Below are 15,463 nucleotides of genomic sequence, written 5' to 3'. Positions count from 1 at the left end.
AAAATGAGCAGCCAGCCGGTGTTCAAGGACAATTCATAATCTAGTAAAAAAGAAAACGCCATTTGGTAAAAAACAAATGGTTTAAATGTAGAATTTGAAACGCTCCACTGCTTCTTGGCTCAAAAACAAACCTCCTCTTCTCCACACTCGCTGCCTTTCATCAGTCAGAATTGCACAGTAGGAAGAGAGGGAGCTTGAATCAGACATGTTTCTCTTTAAGGGGGAATTAAGCATGATTAAAACCTTACAACACATTTATGACCGTAAAATATCTGTGGGGGTCATAGCTTTGTTGATTAATACCAATAAAGCAGCAACTGCTACAGCAGATACTGGCATATCTGGCTTCTCGAAACCACTTTTAAATCCCACCTAATCCAAACCCACTGCAAAACACCTCGCAGTTACATTGTCAGCCCACAGCAATTGAAAACAATTGCAACAAGACGTTTTATCCTTGTCATGAGCCAGAAAAGCAAATATATTACAGCAATTTAATTTTTCCGGTATTCCATTTGATTCCCACTCTCACTAATGATTTTACTTTTCTCTATGGGGAAATGATATAGTATTGTTTGTGACAATATAATGAAATGCAGTAAAACACGATGAGAGGAGAACAGAAGCAGCAACACATACTATGTTTCAGTGCTGGAAATCAGTTTTATGTGGTTTCAGTCTCTGCTGGTAGTTTATAGCCAGAGAGAGCAGTTAAAGTACATTTTGTCTAAATCTTAACAATAGTGTCATTTGTGATTCATTTTCTTTTAAAAAATGTGATATGCTTACGACATAGTTACCTCTTCAGGGCAAATGTTGTGCTGTTAAAACAAAATAGCCTTTGGTAACAGATAAATATGTTTCAATAGCACCTTTCGCAGCCATTCCTCAGCTTAAGTGTTACTCAGAGTGTTAATCGAAAAAATAATCAACAAATTACTTCATAATAACAGTGTCTGAAGACATGTGGGGATAGAGCCTTTGAGGCTATAGCATCCAGACTCTAGAATGCTCTACCAACCAGCATTAGGTTTGCTGAGAATGTGGACTGTTTTAAGGGACAAGTGAAGACTCACTTGTTCAGGCTAGCTTTTGGGTAGCCTATGTCTTTTATTTATTTGATAATTGTTTCTGTTGTATTTGCATTTTATTCTATTGACTATTTTTACCATGTTTTTATTGTCTATCCACATGTAGAGCATTATATGTAAAGCACTTTGTGACCTTGTCTGTGAAAAGCGCTGTATAAATAAAATTTAGTTACTTACTTACCTACTTATTAATTGCACCCCTAATTGGAACGCCTGCAGACGAAGGAAAGAAAGCCTTCAGTCCACCTCTCTTGTGGGCACAACGGACTGGAAGGAGACCCAAGGGTAGACCTAAAACCCAACTCGTGGATTGAATGTCTTAGCTACTCAGGGAGTTCTTGGGATCCCCCAGAAGGAATTTGAGGATGAGAAAGGTCATTTGAGCTGTTCTGCCTGTCCTTTTTTTGCCCTTGGGGACCCAGGATCAAATCTGAGCGGATGGATGGTTGGCTCGGCTGTAGTTTCTTTTTCAAGTCAGCCTCCCAAATGCAGTGATTTAGACAAATATGATTGAAACCTCACCTCATACATTGTTTTTCAGTCTTAAGTCTTTATTAAGATACATGGACATATGTTAGAAAGTTCACTGGACTGTCACCAAGTCTTTGAAATGTAATAATCTGTGATGATTATACACTTTTAAGCTGTAGGGGATCGGTCAACATCAAGAGTACCCCTAATAACATATCTAGTGTAATAGGTAGAAAAGGCATTGTTGTGTTTTTTTGTCGTTATTATCACATAATGAGCACCAACACTTGATGTTCCGTTCTTTGCAGAGTGAGCTGCCGTGAATCCTGAGAGGAGAAGTCTCCCGACAGGAGACAAGATGGCGTCCAACAACACCCTGCGCAGCTACTCCATCATCCCATGTTTCATCTTTGTAGAGGTGAGAGGCTGTCTCTGAATTATTATCCTGGTTTGTGTGGAATATACATGATGAGTTTGTGTGTGTGTGTGTGTGTGTGTGTTTGAATGACAATTTAACCATTAGCAAATTACTGTACCTCTTCTGTTAAATTATACACTGCTAACCAGAGCATAAAGTGCTGGAATGAGTGGCAAGCTGAATGTGTGTGTGTGTGTGTGTGTGTGTGTGTGTGTGTGTGTGTGTGTGTGTGTGTGTGTGTGTGTATGCGAATTGTTGGGCTCCTCCATATTTAATTACCATGTCAGCTGAAAGTCCTTAATCAGAGAGATGTCTCAGGACGCCCTTCATTACTCTCTCCTCTCCCTCTTTCTCTTTTACACACACACACACACACACACACACACACACACACACACACACACACACACACACACACACACACACACACACACACACACACACACACACACACACTCTTCTCTGAGGAAATATCCTGCATAACAGTCTCAGATGAGTTTATGCCTCTTCTTTTATCTCATGCCTTCTTCTTGACTGACCTTTGTGTCATATTTTCTGACAGCCTTTCACAATAAGAGTCTTTCACTCTCTACATGAATGTTATTGTCTTCTATGCTGGTGTATGTCCGGGTATGTCCTCCAAGACAAGTGTAATGTGACTATTTTATATGAATAATATACATTATTCCTATTCTTTCTACATTGCTGCTTTTGGTGCAGCATTGTGGGATATTTCCTATTGATTGCTTCAGTACTTCTTATGTAAGAATCACAATATTGTACAGATATAAAGTCAAGACACTCCCAGTTATTGATTAGTCAGATATCAATAATTTAAATGGAGCTTTGTGTCGCTGAGAGATGGCAAAAATAAGCCTTCAGCCGTGACACTATTTCTATTCTAATTTTCAGTTTGACACCTTGACATGTAACTTTGCACTCTGCCACCTTGCCACATCAGAAATAACCGGCGGGTGAGCCAATTTGACACATTGCAAGTTTAATATCTGGAATGAGCTATTCTCAGAATGACTAAGAAGCACTTAACCCTCCTGCATTGCTAGCTAAGATAACTAAATATACTGGTAGATGTTGAATGGTCTATTCTTATTTGTGTTAGTCGAATAAGTCAGACATATAGTATATGCTATGATTTCTATATTAGAAATCCCACTCATGTCAATTGGAATGCCACTTTTACTCCCACGCAGCCAGACTTTCAGTTAGAGCATCTGAGAAATCTCTCTGTACAGCCACTGTTACATAACGAATACAGTGAATACAGACACATTTCAAACACTGTCTTCCTTTTAAATGTTGTTTAACTTTGACAAGATTAATTATCACAAAGTGCTTCATGTTCTATAGACTATAGAAAGTCATCGTTGTACAGCAATTTACTCATTTACAGCTGACAAGAGTCTTGGCTGGAGCTCAGCATGAAATGCTCCGTTGGACATAGCTAATCATGGCTATGCAATTTGTTTAATTAGGATATGTAACTAGAAGGGGGTTAATGGGTAACTAATTATTATGTTGATGACAACAGTTCAGCATCTAGGTGGTAAACTCTATATTCAGGATGTTTGTACAGTAGTGCTGAACACCAGACCTTAGCAGTGATGGTCCTTACCATTGGATCTAAGTATAATTGTTCTGTTGTTGTTTTGGAAAATAACATGCTATCAAGTTGAGGTTGGTTGAAATAAAAAAAATGTCAAAGGTCCTAACCATTCTTCAAATTTGAACATTCACATTAAGTCAGTATGAGCTGTCAGGCTGCAAATGTCGTCATTGTTAATGATGAAACCATCACATTTTGATGATCAGATGGCGTGTTACAAATTGAGTTCTGGGGACTTCACTGTTGCCATAGTTGCAACACATTCTCACACCCAACTCGTAAAATAAGGACGTTCGGTCAGGAGCCTTTCTCGTTCTTATTTGACGTTAAAAGTCTCCTTTAGCGTCTCATGTAAACGTGCTTGGTCGCCACTATTGCCGTCCCTTTTTCGGAGAAAAACAACGGGGAAAGGACGCCTCAAAAGCCGGGAAACACACCGCGGGTGAAGCGCGACAATAACGGAATCGCGGAGGTTGGGTTTAGGAGAAAAACAACGGGGAAAGGACGCCTCAAAAGCCGGGAAACACACGCCGTAGACGGGGGAAACAAAAGAAAAACAACGGGGAAAGGACGCCTCAAAAGCCGGGAAACAAAACGCCACACGCGGTGCGCGAACCCGAGTCTCCTGAGTGAAAGTCCGGTGTTTTACCCATCCGCCACCCCAACCACCGTCCTGACCAGCAATTTCCCCTTACATACCACTCGCTAAGTCTCATCCAACTGCGGCTCTCCCCAGTACGTTACACAAATACGCCGAAGGGTGCCTTTTTCGTCGCATCAGACGCTGAAGGACACTGACCAAACGTACTTATTTTACGAGTTCGGAATGACAACGGGTTGCATAGTTACGTGTTCATCTTCAAAGTTGTTCAACGCTGGTAGCCAAGGCAGAACGAAGCAAATGAGCAATCAGCTGTTATTGGTTAGTGAAGAAAATGTAAACCCCAGTAATAGCTGTTCTATTACTTAATCACGTTGAAGAGGGGAATGTTCACGTGTTGTTTACAATGCTTTATAGGGTTAGGAAATGTCTCCTTTTAAATAAACAATATGAGTACAGTTTCACTCTTGCCTTTTTTACCCCCTTATTTTTTGTATCGACTTGAATCTGTTGTTGAATCTGGGTGTTTGGTGTTTTAAGCCCAAAACGTCGCCTTCCAGGCAGCGGGGCAATGTTATATTTAGGGTTAAGGTTAGGGTTAGCTGCCTGGAAGGCGACGTTGGAGGCTTAAAACACCATCGAGCTTGAATCTGATGTAAACTGCAAAGTGATCTGTTGTTAAAGGGACACTCCACTGATTTTACGCATCAAATAGAGTTTAATTGTCACAAAGAGCATTATTCTGCCTGTGAAAACTGTTGTATAGTGCCTTTTGTGTCTCTTTCGGGACCTCTTGAAAGTCTGAACTATAACCCGGATTATATCATCAGGGTTATTTTCAGCTCGGCTTGGAGGCAACACATTTTAAGCAAAAAGCCAGTGTTACTGGAGGCATGGAATTTGAAAAATGTGAATGCCTACCAGACAGGTAGGGTCTATCGAAAGATGCATTGTGGGAAATGTAGGTGTTTTTAGAGGCTCAACCCATACTTAAGATTAAAAGTCAAGATATCTCTACCTCTGCTGCTTCAATTTTTATCATTTTGTAAATCTATCTCTTACAAGTCTGCCAACCTTATGGAAGTGTAATATTCATTTGCAGGAGTGCTGCTTTAATATGGTTGAAATCAAGATTGATAACAGTGGGGGTTTTTCCCGGTATTGCCATTTATATCCCAATATGGATATACTTGCATGTAATGATGGAACTTTATTCCACTATGCTTTACATCAGACAAAACTCTTAAAATACAACTACTTTAAGTACTCATTTAAATGATTTATTATCACCAACGTGATTGAAATGAATCATTTGTACAGTAATTCTATAAAATTATGCAAAATACGATACTACTAAAAGTTCATAAATGAGGATATAGCACTGTCACCCAGCCCTGAGCTGTTAAAAATTACTTGACAACATTTTTTATTTTATTACAAAATCTACCGACTTCAGTATATGAGACACACATCCAAGCACAAGACAGAATGAAAGTCTCAATATCAAAATCTCAATATCCCAAAAATGTATCACACCATGTACAGTATATGTTCTCCATGCTGCAGCAGAGCAGAGTGCTCCTGAGAGAGACACACTGTAATAGCCCACTGAGTAGCAAGCTTTCTTTAATTTTCACGACTCTGTTTTCACTTATTCCCCCTCGTCTTCACAGACAACTCCCAAAGGCATCCTATCCACCTCCCCGTGTCGCTCTGCCCGTCCCCGTTTTCTCTGTCTCTCTGTCTTTGATGTCTCTGTCACATCCTCGCAGCCTTATTTCTCTCTCGCCCCTCCTTTCTCCACCCAACCTACTCCCTCCCTCAATCTCTCCCCTCATCTCTTCCTATCTCACGGTGTCGCAGGAGCCCTTCGTCTTTTTTATCCTTCCCTGTATCACTCCATCGCGGTGCCCCTCACTCTCTCCCTGCTCCTTTGTATCTTCTTCTTCTTCTTCTCCTCTCTTTTTTTTCGCCCTCTTTATCTCATTCACCATGCCTGTCACGAAACAGAGCAAGGCAGAGGGACAGTGTCGTCACATGACCGACACAAAGCGCCCTGATTGGAGCAGCTCCGGAGCCAGAGGCAGTGTAACAGGGAGGATGCTTATTTATGGTGATTTGTTTACGTAACTTGTTGCTTTTGCGTTACTTAACCTCAAGTGGATCATTTGTTGATGCCGTTTGCCATTACTGCGGGAGCGACTGCGAACGACAAAACCAATTTGCCCAATTAACCCCCCGGGGATCAATTAGGTGTTTCCGCTTCTGATTGTGATCTGAGGACTTTGAGATGAAAGGGGATAAAACAAAAATTAAGAATAGGATGAGAGGATTTAGATGGAGTGCAACGGGAAGATAGGACACAAGGGAGGAGAAGGAAAGATGAGATGCAGAGGATGAAGAAAGTATAATAGTGGATAGGAAGTAAAAGGTTGCAAAAATTATGAGAAATTAATTAAAGGCAGAGCTGTGGAGGTGAGCAGTGAAGAATGAGGAAGGAACAGATATATCCTGTACCTCCCCCCGCGGATGAGATTATGTATTAACACACAGAGCCCCAGGCCTTCATTTATCCAATAGGACCACTTAGACTTCTCAGGTTTTGGGTACAAAAATGAAAACCTTATTGAGGTTTTAAAAACAGAAATGAACCAGTCTTGACTATTCCCACTGTCAACGTTAGAGATGATTTCTTTCTTTTATCGTGCTCAATATCCTCCACCAGTGTGATGTAATAATGCTCTCGGCTGTCATTATTTCAAAAGCAAAAAAAAAAAACATCCCTCGCAGGGAGCGATTGTTTTTGATGTTGCTCTGTCTCTCTTTTGGCTGCACTGACGCAATATAATTTTTTTATTTGGGTGATTCTAAAAAGGGGCTTTTATCTAGGGAATCACGTGTTAAATTTAGTTTTATAAGCCTAATTAAACCTGATGGTTTTGATTAAGTTTTGGACAGGAAACTGCAGTTGGATATTTTGACCTAAGGATGTTGAGGAGAGGACGGATGCTTTTATATAGACCTTAGTGGTCCCCTAATACTGTATCTGAAGTTTCTTTCCTGAAATTCAGCCTTGGTGCAGAATTACAGCCACTAGAGCCAGTCCCACAATGAGCTTTCCTTAGGACATGCCATTTCTGTATATGTAGCTTTAAATGTTGTTGAGGAGGAGGAGAGTGGGGGTGTGGCCTTGACCATCTTCCGGCCACGGTTGTAGCTCTGTTTCCTCATGGGCGGCCCAAATTCTCTGGGCAGCTGTGGGTGGCGGGCAAAGCAGAGAAAGGGAAGGTAACCTTTCCCCTTATGACGTCATATAGGGAAGATTCCAGATCGGCCCATCTGAGCTTTCATTTTCTCAAAGGCAGAGCAGGATACCCAGGGCTCGGTTTACACTTATTGCTAGGGTAACTCATATTAATGTTAAAAAAACCTCATAAAGTGAAATTTTCATGCCATGGGACCTTTATCTGTGACCCACAAAAGTGTAATTTTTTTTTTTTTTTTACTGTTCACACTGGAAAAATCCAACTGATGTGATTGTTACTTCTTTTTTTTAGCATGCTGAGGAAAAACTTTTTTTTAAGATTGACAGACAGATAGACATACCCCAAATGGTACAAAATCCTGTACTTAGTAGGGGTCGGGAACAAAAAAAAAAATCAATACAGCATAGTATCACGATACTTTCTGTGGCAATACTGTATTGATACACAGACGCTATCAATCTATTATTATGTACGTGTAGGTCAGTTTGTCGGCTTGTGCAAGTGAGATGAACAAACCGAAAAGTTGATCTTTTTAGATAAAACAGATGTTGACAAAGTTTCTTTTTGGGGACATCATTTGGAAAGTTGGAAACAAAAAGGTAATAAATTGCAATACATCGCATAATATTGCAATATGTTTAAAATCGCAATAATATCGGATCGTGACATAAGTATGTTGTGATATGGTATCGTGAGGCCTCTGGTGATCCCCACTCCTACTACTTAGCATATTAATAATCCTAGCTCAAGAGATGAACGTCTTTGTTACAGCTGGGATTTTGTATATAAAGCTCTCAGTCATTTGTAGTGTCCTTTCAGTAAAGACTGTAAAAGACACATTTTATGTCTTAATTTTGGGCCCGGACTCAAATTTAACAACAGACGTTTCCTCATTAAAGCTCACTAAGCTTTTGAATACATGTCAGAAAAAACTGAAACAAGTAGCTGTCTTCTGTCACTGAAAGACAAGTTTGACAACAGAAGTGTAGCATTAAAGTCTAAATCCGGGGAAGCCAGACTAAGATGTCCATTTCTGTCTGGCTTTTTTTCCAGTCTACTAACGAAACATGACAGTGAAATGAAAATCTAGGACTTGGTGTTAGATTTATGTAACGTTTTGTGGTTGTTTTCAGGGAGTGAGGGAGAAGATAGGCGGTTGGACTGACAGTAAAATGATTTTGTAGGGAAGGAGACGATAAAGGAAGAAATTTGGAGCGTTGAAGGGAAGGGATTGTTAAAAATGTAATTAAAGGATTTGGATGTATTGAAGGTAAATACAAACATATAAAAAAAGTAATATTGCAAAGTAGTTTTGCCAGAAAAGCAAACATACAGTAACTCAGTCTTATGACTTATAACTGACCCTTTACATTATCAAGTTAAAGTGAGACTATGTAACTTTTGCTAGACACTGGCCACTGTGGTAAAGGCTAAAACATAAATTAGTTTAACAGGACCACAATTAGAATCATTTAGTCAACAGTTGGATTTAGTAATGTTAGTTATACAGCAATGTAGCTAAAGTTTGCAAACATTAGCTAATATTAGCCCCCAGGCTACGCGTTATTATGGAACCCATGCAATTTCTAGGCAAGACCCGCCCTTCAATAGCAGTCACACGCTACTATTGGCCAGGCGTCCATGCTTACGCTAGGTAACGTAACCCGATTTGTTAAGGTCCTATCCCCTGAGCAATCGGCTATCCTAACCTTAACCACTTGAGGTCAATGCCTATAACCCCAACCAATCAAGCTACTTCGTAAGGCGGGACTTGCCTAGACGTTACGTTGGATCCATAATAACGCCCAGGTTACTGGTCATACCAGACAAAGTCATGCTAGTAGCAGTCAAACGGTTGAATATATCAACTTCTTTCTTCTTTCAAAAGTTACATTGTCATGGTTTGAACCTAAATAATTGATAGTAATGTAAACTTTGGGGCAGCACAACAAGCTCATTCATTTGATCCAGGTTTAATTTGAAAATATTGATTATAACAATTTTTATGTTAAGAAAGAGTCAGAGATCTGACTTTGACAGAAGCCTATAAGTAATTCATTTATAAATGGAGGCAGAAGGAAATTCTTGTCCAGTCCTCTGAAGTAATATACTTACTACACAAAAGGCACTGAGAAATGTAGCATGTTAAAACTGAACAGAGGTCAATGGCTGCACTAAAATGCCCTGCCAGGTTCTTGGGTGAAAGAAGTGAATTTTACCCTCCAAGGGAGAAGGATAATGGTATGCTGCAGTAACTTTGCATGCACATTTTACGACAGCCAGTCTTATCAGCCTGCCCTTCACACAGCTAATGCAATGTGACTCCGGCTAGGGTAGGGAGTGAATATAATAGAGCCACATGTTATGTTTTACAGAGAAAAACAAACACTTGTCCAGGTGTAGAACTGTCACAGAAAAGCCAACTCATTAAATAGTTACAGAAATAGCTACAGGCCTCCAGGGATTACACTGCACCACCATTGTGATTTATGTAGGGCTGGGTACCGAACGTCGATAATTTCATGGTATCGAAAAAAATCCAATCCTATGAGTATCGAAAAATTCTTCATCTTTCGGTGCCAAATTTCGGTTCCAAAAGCGTCTGAGCGCTTAAGCGCAAGCTTATCTGTCCTCTCTGCATATTGACACAGAGCGGAGCTCCGACCAACACACACACACGCACACAGAGAGGTGCGGACGGAGTAAACTGTCTGCAGTTTTGTTGAAGTCAGATAGTCACGGTTGGTTTCAAGTGTGGTTACAGTTTTTTAAAACTTCACACAGCGTTTGCTTCGTTATGATATTAATGGCGAGCTGAAAGTGTAGTGGAATAGATGTACAAAGTAGCTCAAATGGAATATTCAAGTAAAAGTACAAGTACCTCAAAATGGTATTTAAGTACAGGAGTAGATGAAGTAGATATAGTCCTGACTCGGAACACAGTAAAGTCTGCTACAGACTACTAGAGAACTAGAACTAGAGAAGAGAAGAGTGGGAACAGGCTGAACAAGCTGAAATTGCTTGTTTCTCATGGCCTGTTTTGGTAATTTGCCACAGCCCAATGACTCTCATCATGTCTAATAGCTCACTGCTTGTTTACAACTTTTTATGATTTATAATGTGAAGAAGTAGAAGGAGGCAGATAAAAAAGGGTATAGAGAAAATACGAGCTTTCTAGAGATCTAGAAGAGAGTGTGTGATGGGGATGAATGTAGGAGGGAAGAAATGGTGCGTACGACATAGTAAATCTTCTTTACAGGTCTAAATGCTTTGTCCCTAAGTAACAATTTTTGAAATTATTGGTGCCAGTATTTCCAAAGGTCCTACTGTTAGCGTGTATCAAGGCAAAACAACACCACGCTAATGCGGGAATTTTTTTTTGCATGCATTGTTTTGCTTGTTTTGCCCCTGACATGCTTGGATTATTGTTCTAAATGTCAACATTATGGGAAGGATCCCTACAGAGGTCAACCTTTTTGTTAAAGAGTAAGATCCTTTTTGTTCAACCAGAAACAACCTGAAATCGCTGTATAAATAATAAGCCTGCGTTGGCTCGTCTTTCCACTGCTCTAACAATCACCAGTCTCGTTTGGTTGAAATAAACCCTTAATTCACCCATTTACGAAAATATACTGGCTCTACATATGCTAAAAGTATTGTTTATTTAAATGAAGTGTGGCAATGGTTATTCCGTAGCAGTTTCTTATTAAACAAAAAGTATTTTAGTCTTTAACAAAAAGCTCTACCTCTGTAGGGATCCCTTCCATAATGTTGTCAGACACTTATAATAACAATCTAAGCCTGTCAGTGGCGAAAACAGCAGTTTTAGTGGACGGAAATTGACAATGCGCATTTGCCCTGTATGATTACATTGCAGCCCGGTCTGCGGCTGCTAGTTACAGCATTCTCCCTCAGTATTTATTTGTTTATTTAAAAGGGACAATGCACATCAATTGACATTTTTTGTTTACACTCAAAATGTAGCACATCTATCTCTGAGTTAGCAAAAAAGCTAATTTTCATCTTTATTCTCTTGGCAGGTGAACACATCATCATATTACATTAATAAAAAGAATACAAGAAAGCAAACTAAGAAAGAAGAAGAGAAAAAGAGAGAGGGACAAAAAAATGAAATATAAAGAATATGTACAATACAAAGAAGGACAGTACCTAGGATGAGGTAAACCAGCTATTGATGATTGCAGTTTTGATTGTTTTTAATCCATCTCTTGAGTGTGATTTTAAATAATAAATAGCTGGTTCTTTCTCTGAGTTCAATAGGAAGGCAGTTCCAATAATTTGAGGCCCGTACTGAGAAGACTGTTTGGCCAAACTTACTACGTCTATACTGTACAGTATAGTAACTATACTTGACCAATTTAAAAGATTTTAGTTCACATTAGTCACTTAGACACCAGTTTGAAAAACAAATACCAATATCACCCGTTAACTTTTCAGGCTTCTGCTGAACCCAGGCTGGGGAACGAATACAAATGTGGTTGCTGTTGTGATTAAGCTTGAGGCAAAGCTTTGGCCTTTTATTTCTTTCAAATGCAAGTAAGGTGAAGGTCAAAGTAAATGAAATCACAGTAATAATGGTAGAGTACAAGTGTACTCCAGTGTACACCCCTCTTATTAATCTGTCCGAGCCCTTTTCAGATATCAGGTATTTCCTCGCTAACCTGACATCGTTTGCTATGTGATCCCACAAGGTATTACATGACATTTCTGCAAGGGTAGGAATTTACATATTTTCAGAAGAGACCTATGAATAATGTTTTAGCCGATTACGCTGCTGGAACGTGTTTGTGGAACAACATGAAATCTGTTTCTGTCATTTGGATGCTATTTGCCAGAAAGCTGCTTTAAGAAGAACAAGGATTTTTTTTGTACAATTTGAAACACTAAAAACTTCTGTTCATATGATGGGGCGGCTGTGGCTCAGGTGGTAGAGCGGTCGCCTTTGGTGGTTTGAACCCGGCTCTGCAGTCCCATGTCAAAGTGTCCTTGGGCAAGACACTGAACCCTGAATTGCTCCCAATGCTGCGTCATCGGAGTGTTAATGTGTGTAAATGTTTATCTGATGAGCAGGTGGCTCCTTGTACAGCAGCCTCGGCCACAGTGTATGAATGTGTGTGGATGGTGTTTGGTTCTTATACTGTGTAAAAGCGCTTTGAGTAGACTAGAAAAGCGCTATATAAATACTGTCCATTTACATACAGTCCATATGAGTGTCTCCACTTTGCTTTCTTTAAATTAGTTTGGAGTATGGTGTGCAGCCATGTATGATGGTTCCTCATATCAGAAGTTGTTGATACACGTAAACTGTGTAAACATGTTCTCCATGGCAGGTACGTTTGTAATGACAGGAGAAAGCCAAAAAATATCGCTAACTAGCTTAGTGTTATTCAAAAAGTTGGCATAGAAGCCGATAAAACACACACACACACACACACACACACACACACACACACACACACACACACACACACACACACACACACACACACACACACACACACACACACACAGGCACAGGCACAGGCACACACACCTGGACATCTCCACATGGCCATCTGTCACAATCTGCCAACAGTTCACTCCTCTCCTCTGCAACACACTATTTTGCCTTCACTGTCTGAACCCCATAGCCATATTGTCAATTCTGGTTAACCCTAACCCTCCATATTTGACAGTGGACAAAATTCTTTTGCATTATGGAAACAACAGTTAGCTCTGTTTAGCTGATTTGATTGGACAGGATCTTGTCAAGTTTCAGTCTAACAACTCGTTAGCGAGCGTTTTCTACTTGTATTGTAGTGTCTGACTCTGGAAAGCCATGAGGTGTTTACTGCTGCTGCAAAATGGATGTATTTGTATATACAGGTCAGTGTATAATGTAGCACATATCTAGTACTGCTATACTAGCTTAAATGTGGTGGCTTTTTACCCAAGCTTAAAGGTCCAATGTTTAGGAATTTCTCCCAGCTAGCGTTGAGATCATATATCGCAATCAACTCTCTCGCGCCACGCAGTTCAAAGTACGTATTACGGTAGTCGTCACGCTCTTTTCAATATCCTTTTTCTTTTTCTGGGCGATGAAGAAGACTCCTGTTCCGGAAATTTGGATTTTGAATACGTGTGGTCCTCCATGTTTCCTTCTTCAAACTTGCCGGGGCTGGGAAACTACGACACCCATTAGCAGCACCTGTGAGTTTATCAAGTGACAGCGAAAACGCGAAAGGCGGAGTAGTATGTCCTGGATGTCCCTTACAGGCTAACGTATTTCAAAATGGCACATGAATATGGAGCGTCTACAACAGTTCATGCGAATGCAAATGTAAAATTTCAAGCCATAAAGGAATGCTTGGAATTGATGATGGTGGTAAATATTCATGAAAAAGGACTAGTTTGTGAACGGGCAACACAGATTTTGATAATAAACAACTAAACACGTAGCCTTGTGAGACCGTCCTGATCTCGCGAGCTCCAGTTTTCCACTCACAGATCAGTATGGCATCTTGAGATAGAGAAAATTTGGAGCCGTTGGCCAATCGATCGACCAATCAGCGTTGGTTTTGAGGCGGGGTTTAGGTGTGACGCCACGAGAAGCAACGCGTGCAAGTCCGACCTGATCAAGACACATTTTCAGACAGCGGTAGCCCTAATTCTGTTAGCCGCTCGCTAATGCTTTTTTCTTTTGGATCCTTCTTTTGGAATATGGACCGGGAACCTGAAATGCTGCCTTTTATTCGTAAATTCTCGTTACACAAACGGCAAATATCCTTTACCGACATGTTGCTTGCTTGCTGAGTTAACAAGCTATGCTTTGCCTTCAGCAGCAGGGTTAGCCTGGCTTGTGGTTGTATTTTCGTCGTCGCTCTGTTAGTACGTCATACGCTTCGTTGATCTGATTGGTTGATTTGGCCCGTCTATCACCAACATAGGTGGTGATAGACAGATGGTTTATCCAATCAGCTAACCAGTATTTTCGCCCCTTCCCAAAAATTCTTCAACGGAAAGTTCCCAGATGGATATGCCGAGCAAATGCAAAGCAATCCATCTGGCGGAGTCAGGTTACTAAACACGTTACACACTGGACCTTTAAGCCTCCGAAACTAAGGCAACAACCATTTACTTTGAAAAGTTTCTTTTTCTTAGCCCAGAAAAACAACAATTATCAAACAAAAAGCACAATGGCTCAAGTTTAAACTCAAGACGGGTGATTGACAGATGATCTGATTTATTTGTTTTAACAATGAAATGCATGTAAACTAATATATTTGTCAATTTTTAAGTATTTTATAAATAAAACACTTTGTGTAATGACTGTTTCGAAACGTCAACAACTTGTCAATTTAAAATGTGTTAAAAGTTAGATTTGATTTACTTGATACATAGACAATTGAAGAGTGTAGTGTAAATGTGTATCTGGTACACAGAAAACTGTCTTGCCCTTAGCCCTGGTCTGCAGTACAAAACAGTCTTGAGATAGTTAGTAGTTAGTAGTCAGCAAGTTCAGTAGTAAAATAACAATTCTCATGTTAACATGCAGCTTGTCATTACTAACACACTACTGTCATACACAGTGTTGGGAAAGTTCACTTTCTACATGAACTAGTTAAAAGTTCAGTTCACAAATTTTTAAATGAACTAGTTCAGTTCATAGTTCATACTTCAACATTTTGAACTAAGTTCACAGTTCCAAAAATGAACTAGTTCATAGTTCTTTTTTTCCATATGTTGCTGAGAGCTATTATTTTTCAAAATTATTGCCACAGCCCATATAGAACCACAGACCGCAATTATTTTAACACTGAAACTATGCGTCAGATTTCATCTTCATATCCAATCAGTTCAAATGTGCCATTTCAGGTTTGCTGTGGATGTGACTGAAGTGCGGATTTGCTTTTTGAAAGCCGGCGGGCAAAGTTTGCACAGAAATGTAAGATTTTTCGCATCCTCACCGACCTTTTTTTTCCGTTAAAATGA

At 39.9% G+C, this 15,463-nt stretch overlaps 1 protein-coding gene across 3 annotated transcripts in view; it reads left to right on the top strand.

The window, feature by feature from the left end:
• plppr1 (phospholipid phosphatase related 1) overlaps positions 1 to 15,463 on the top strand; it is a 61,150-nt gene that overhangs the window by 18,258 nt on the left and 27,429 nt on the right. For all 3 annotated transcript variants that reach the window (XM_039780696.1, XM_039780694.1, XM_039780695.1), the window contains exon 2: positions 1,871 to 1,980. In XM_039780696.1, coding sequence (XP_039636630.1) covers positions 1,921 to 1,980 — 60 coding nt within the window. In that variant the 5' untranslated portion in view covers positions 1,871 to 1,920. The remainder of the gene's footprint in view (positions 1 to 1,870; positions 1,981 to 15,463) is intronic.

Source organism: Perca fluviatilis, chromosome 17, assembly GCF_010015445.1.
Source record: "Perca fluviatilis chromosome 17, GENO_Pfluv_1.0, whole genome shotgun sequence".
In the NCBI taxonomy this organism is placed as follows: Eukaryota; Metazoa; Chordata; class Actinopteri; order Perciformes; family Percidae; genus Perca; species Perca fluviatilis.
Note: the sequence above shows the minus strand (reverse complement) of the source record. Positions and strands in the feature narration are given on the sequence as shown.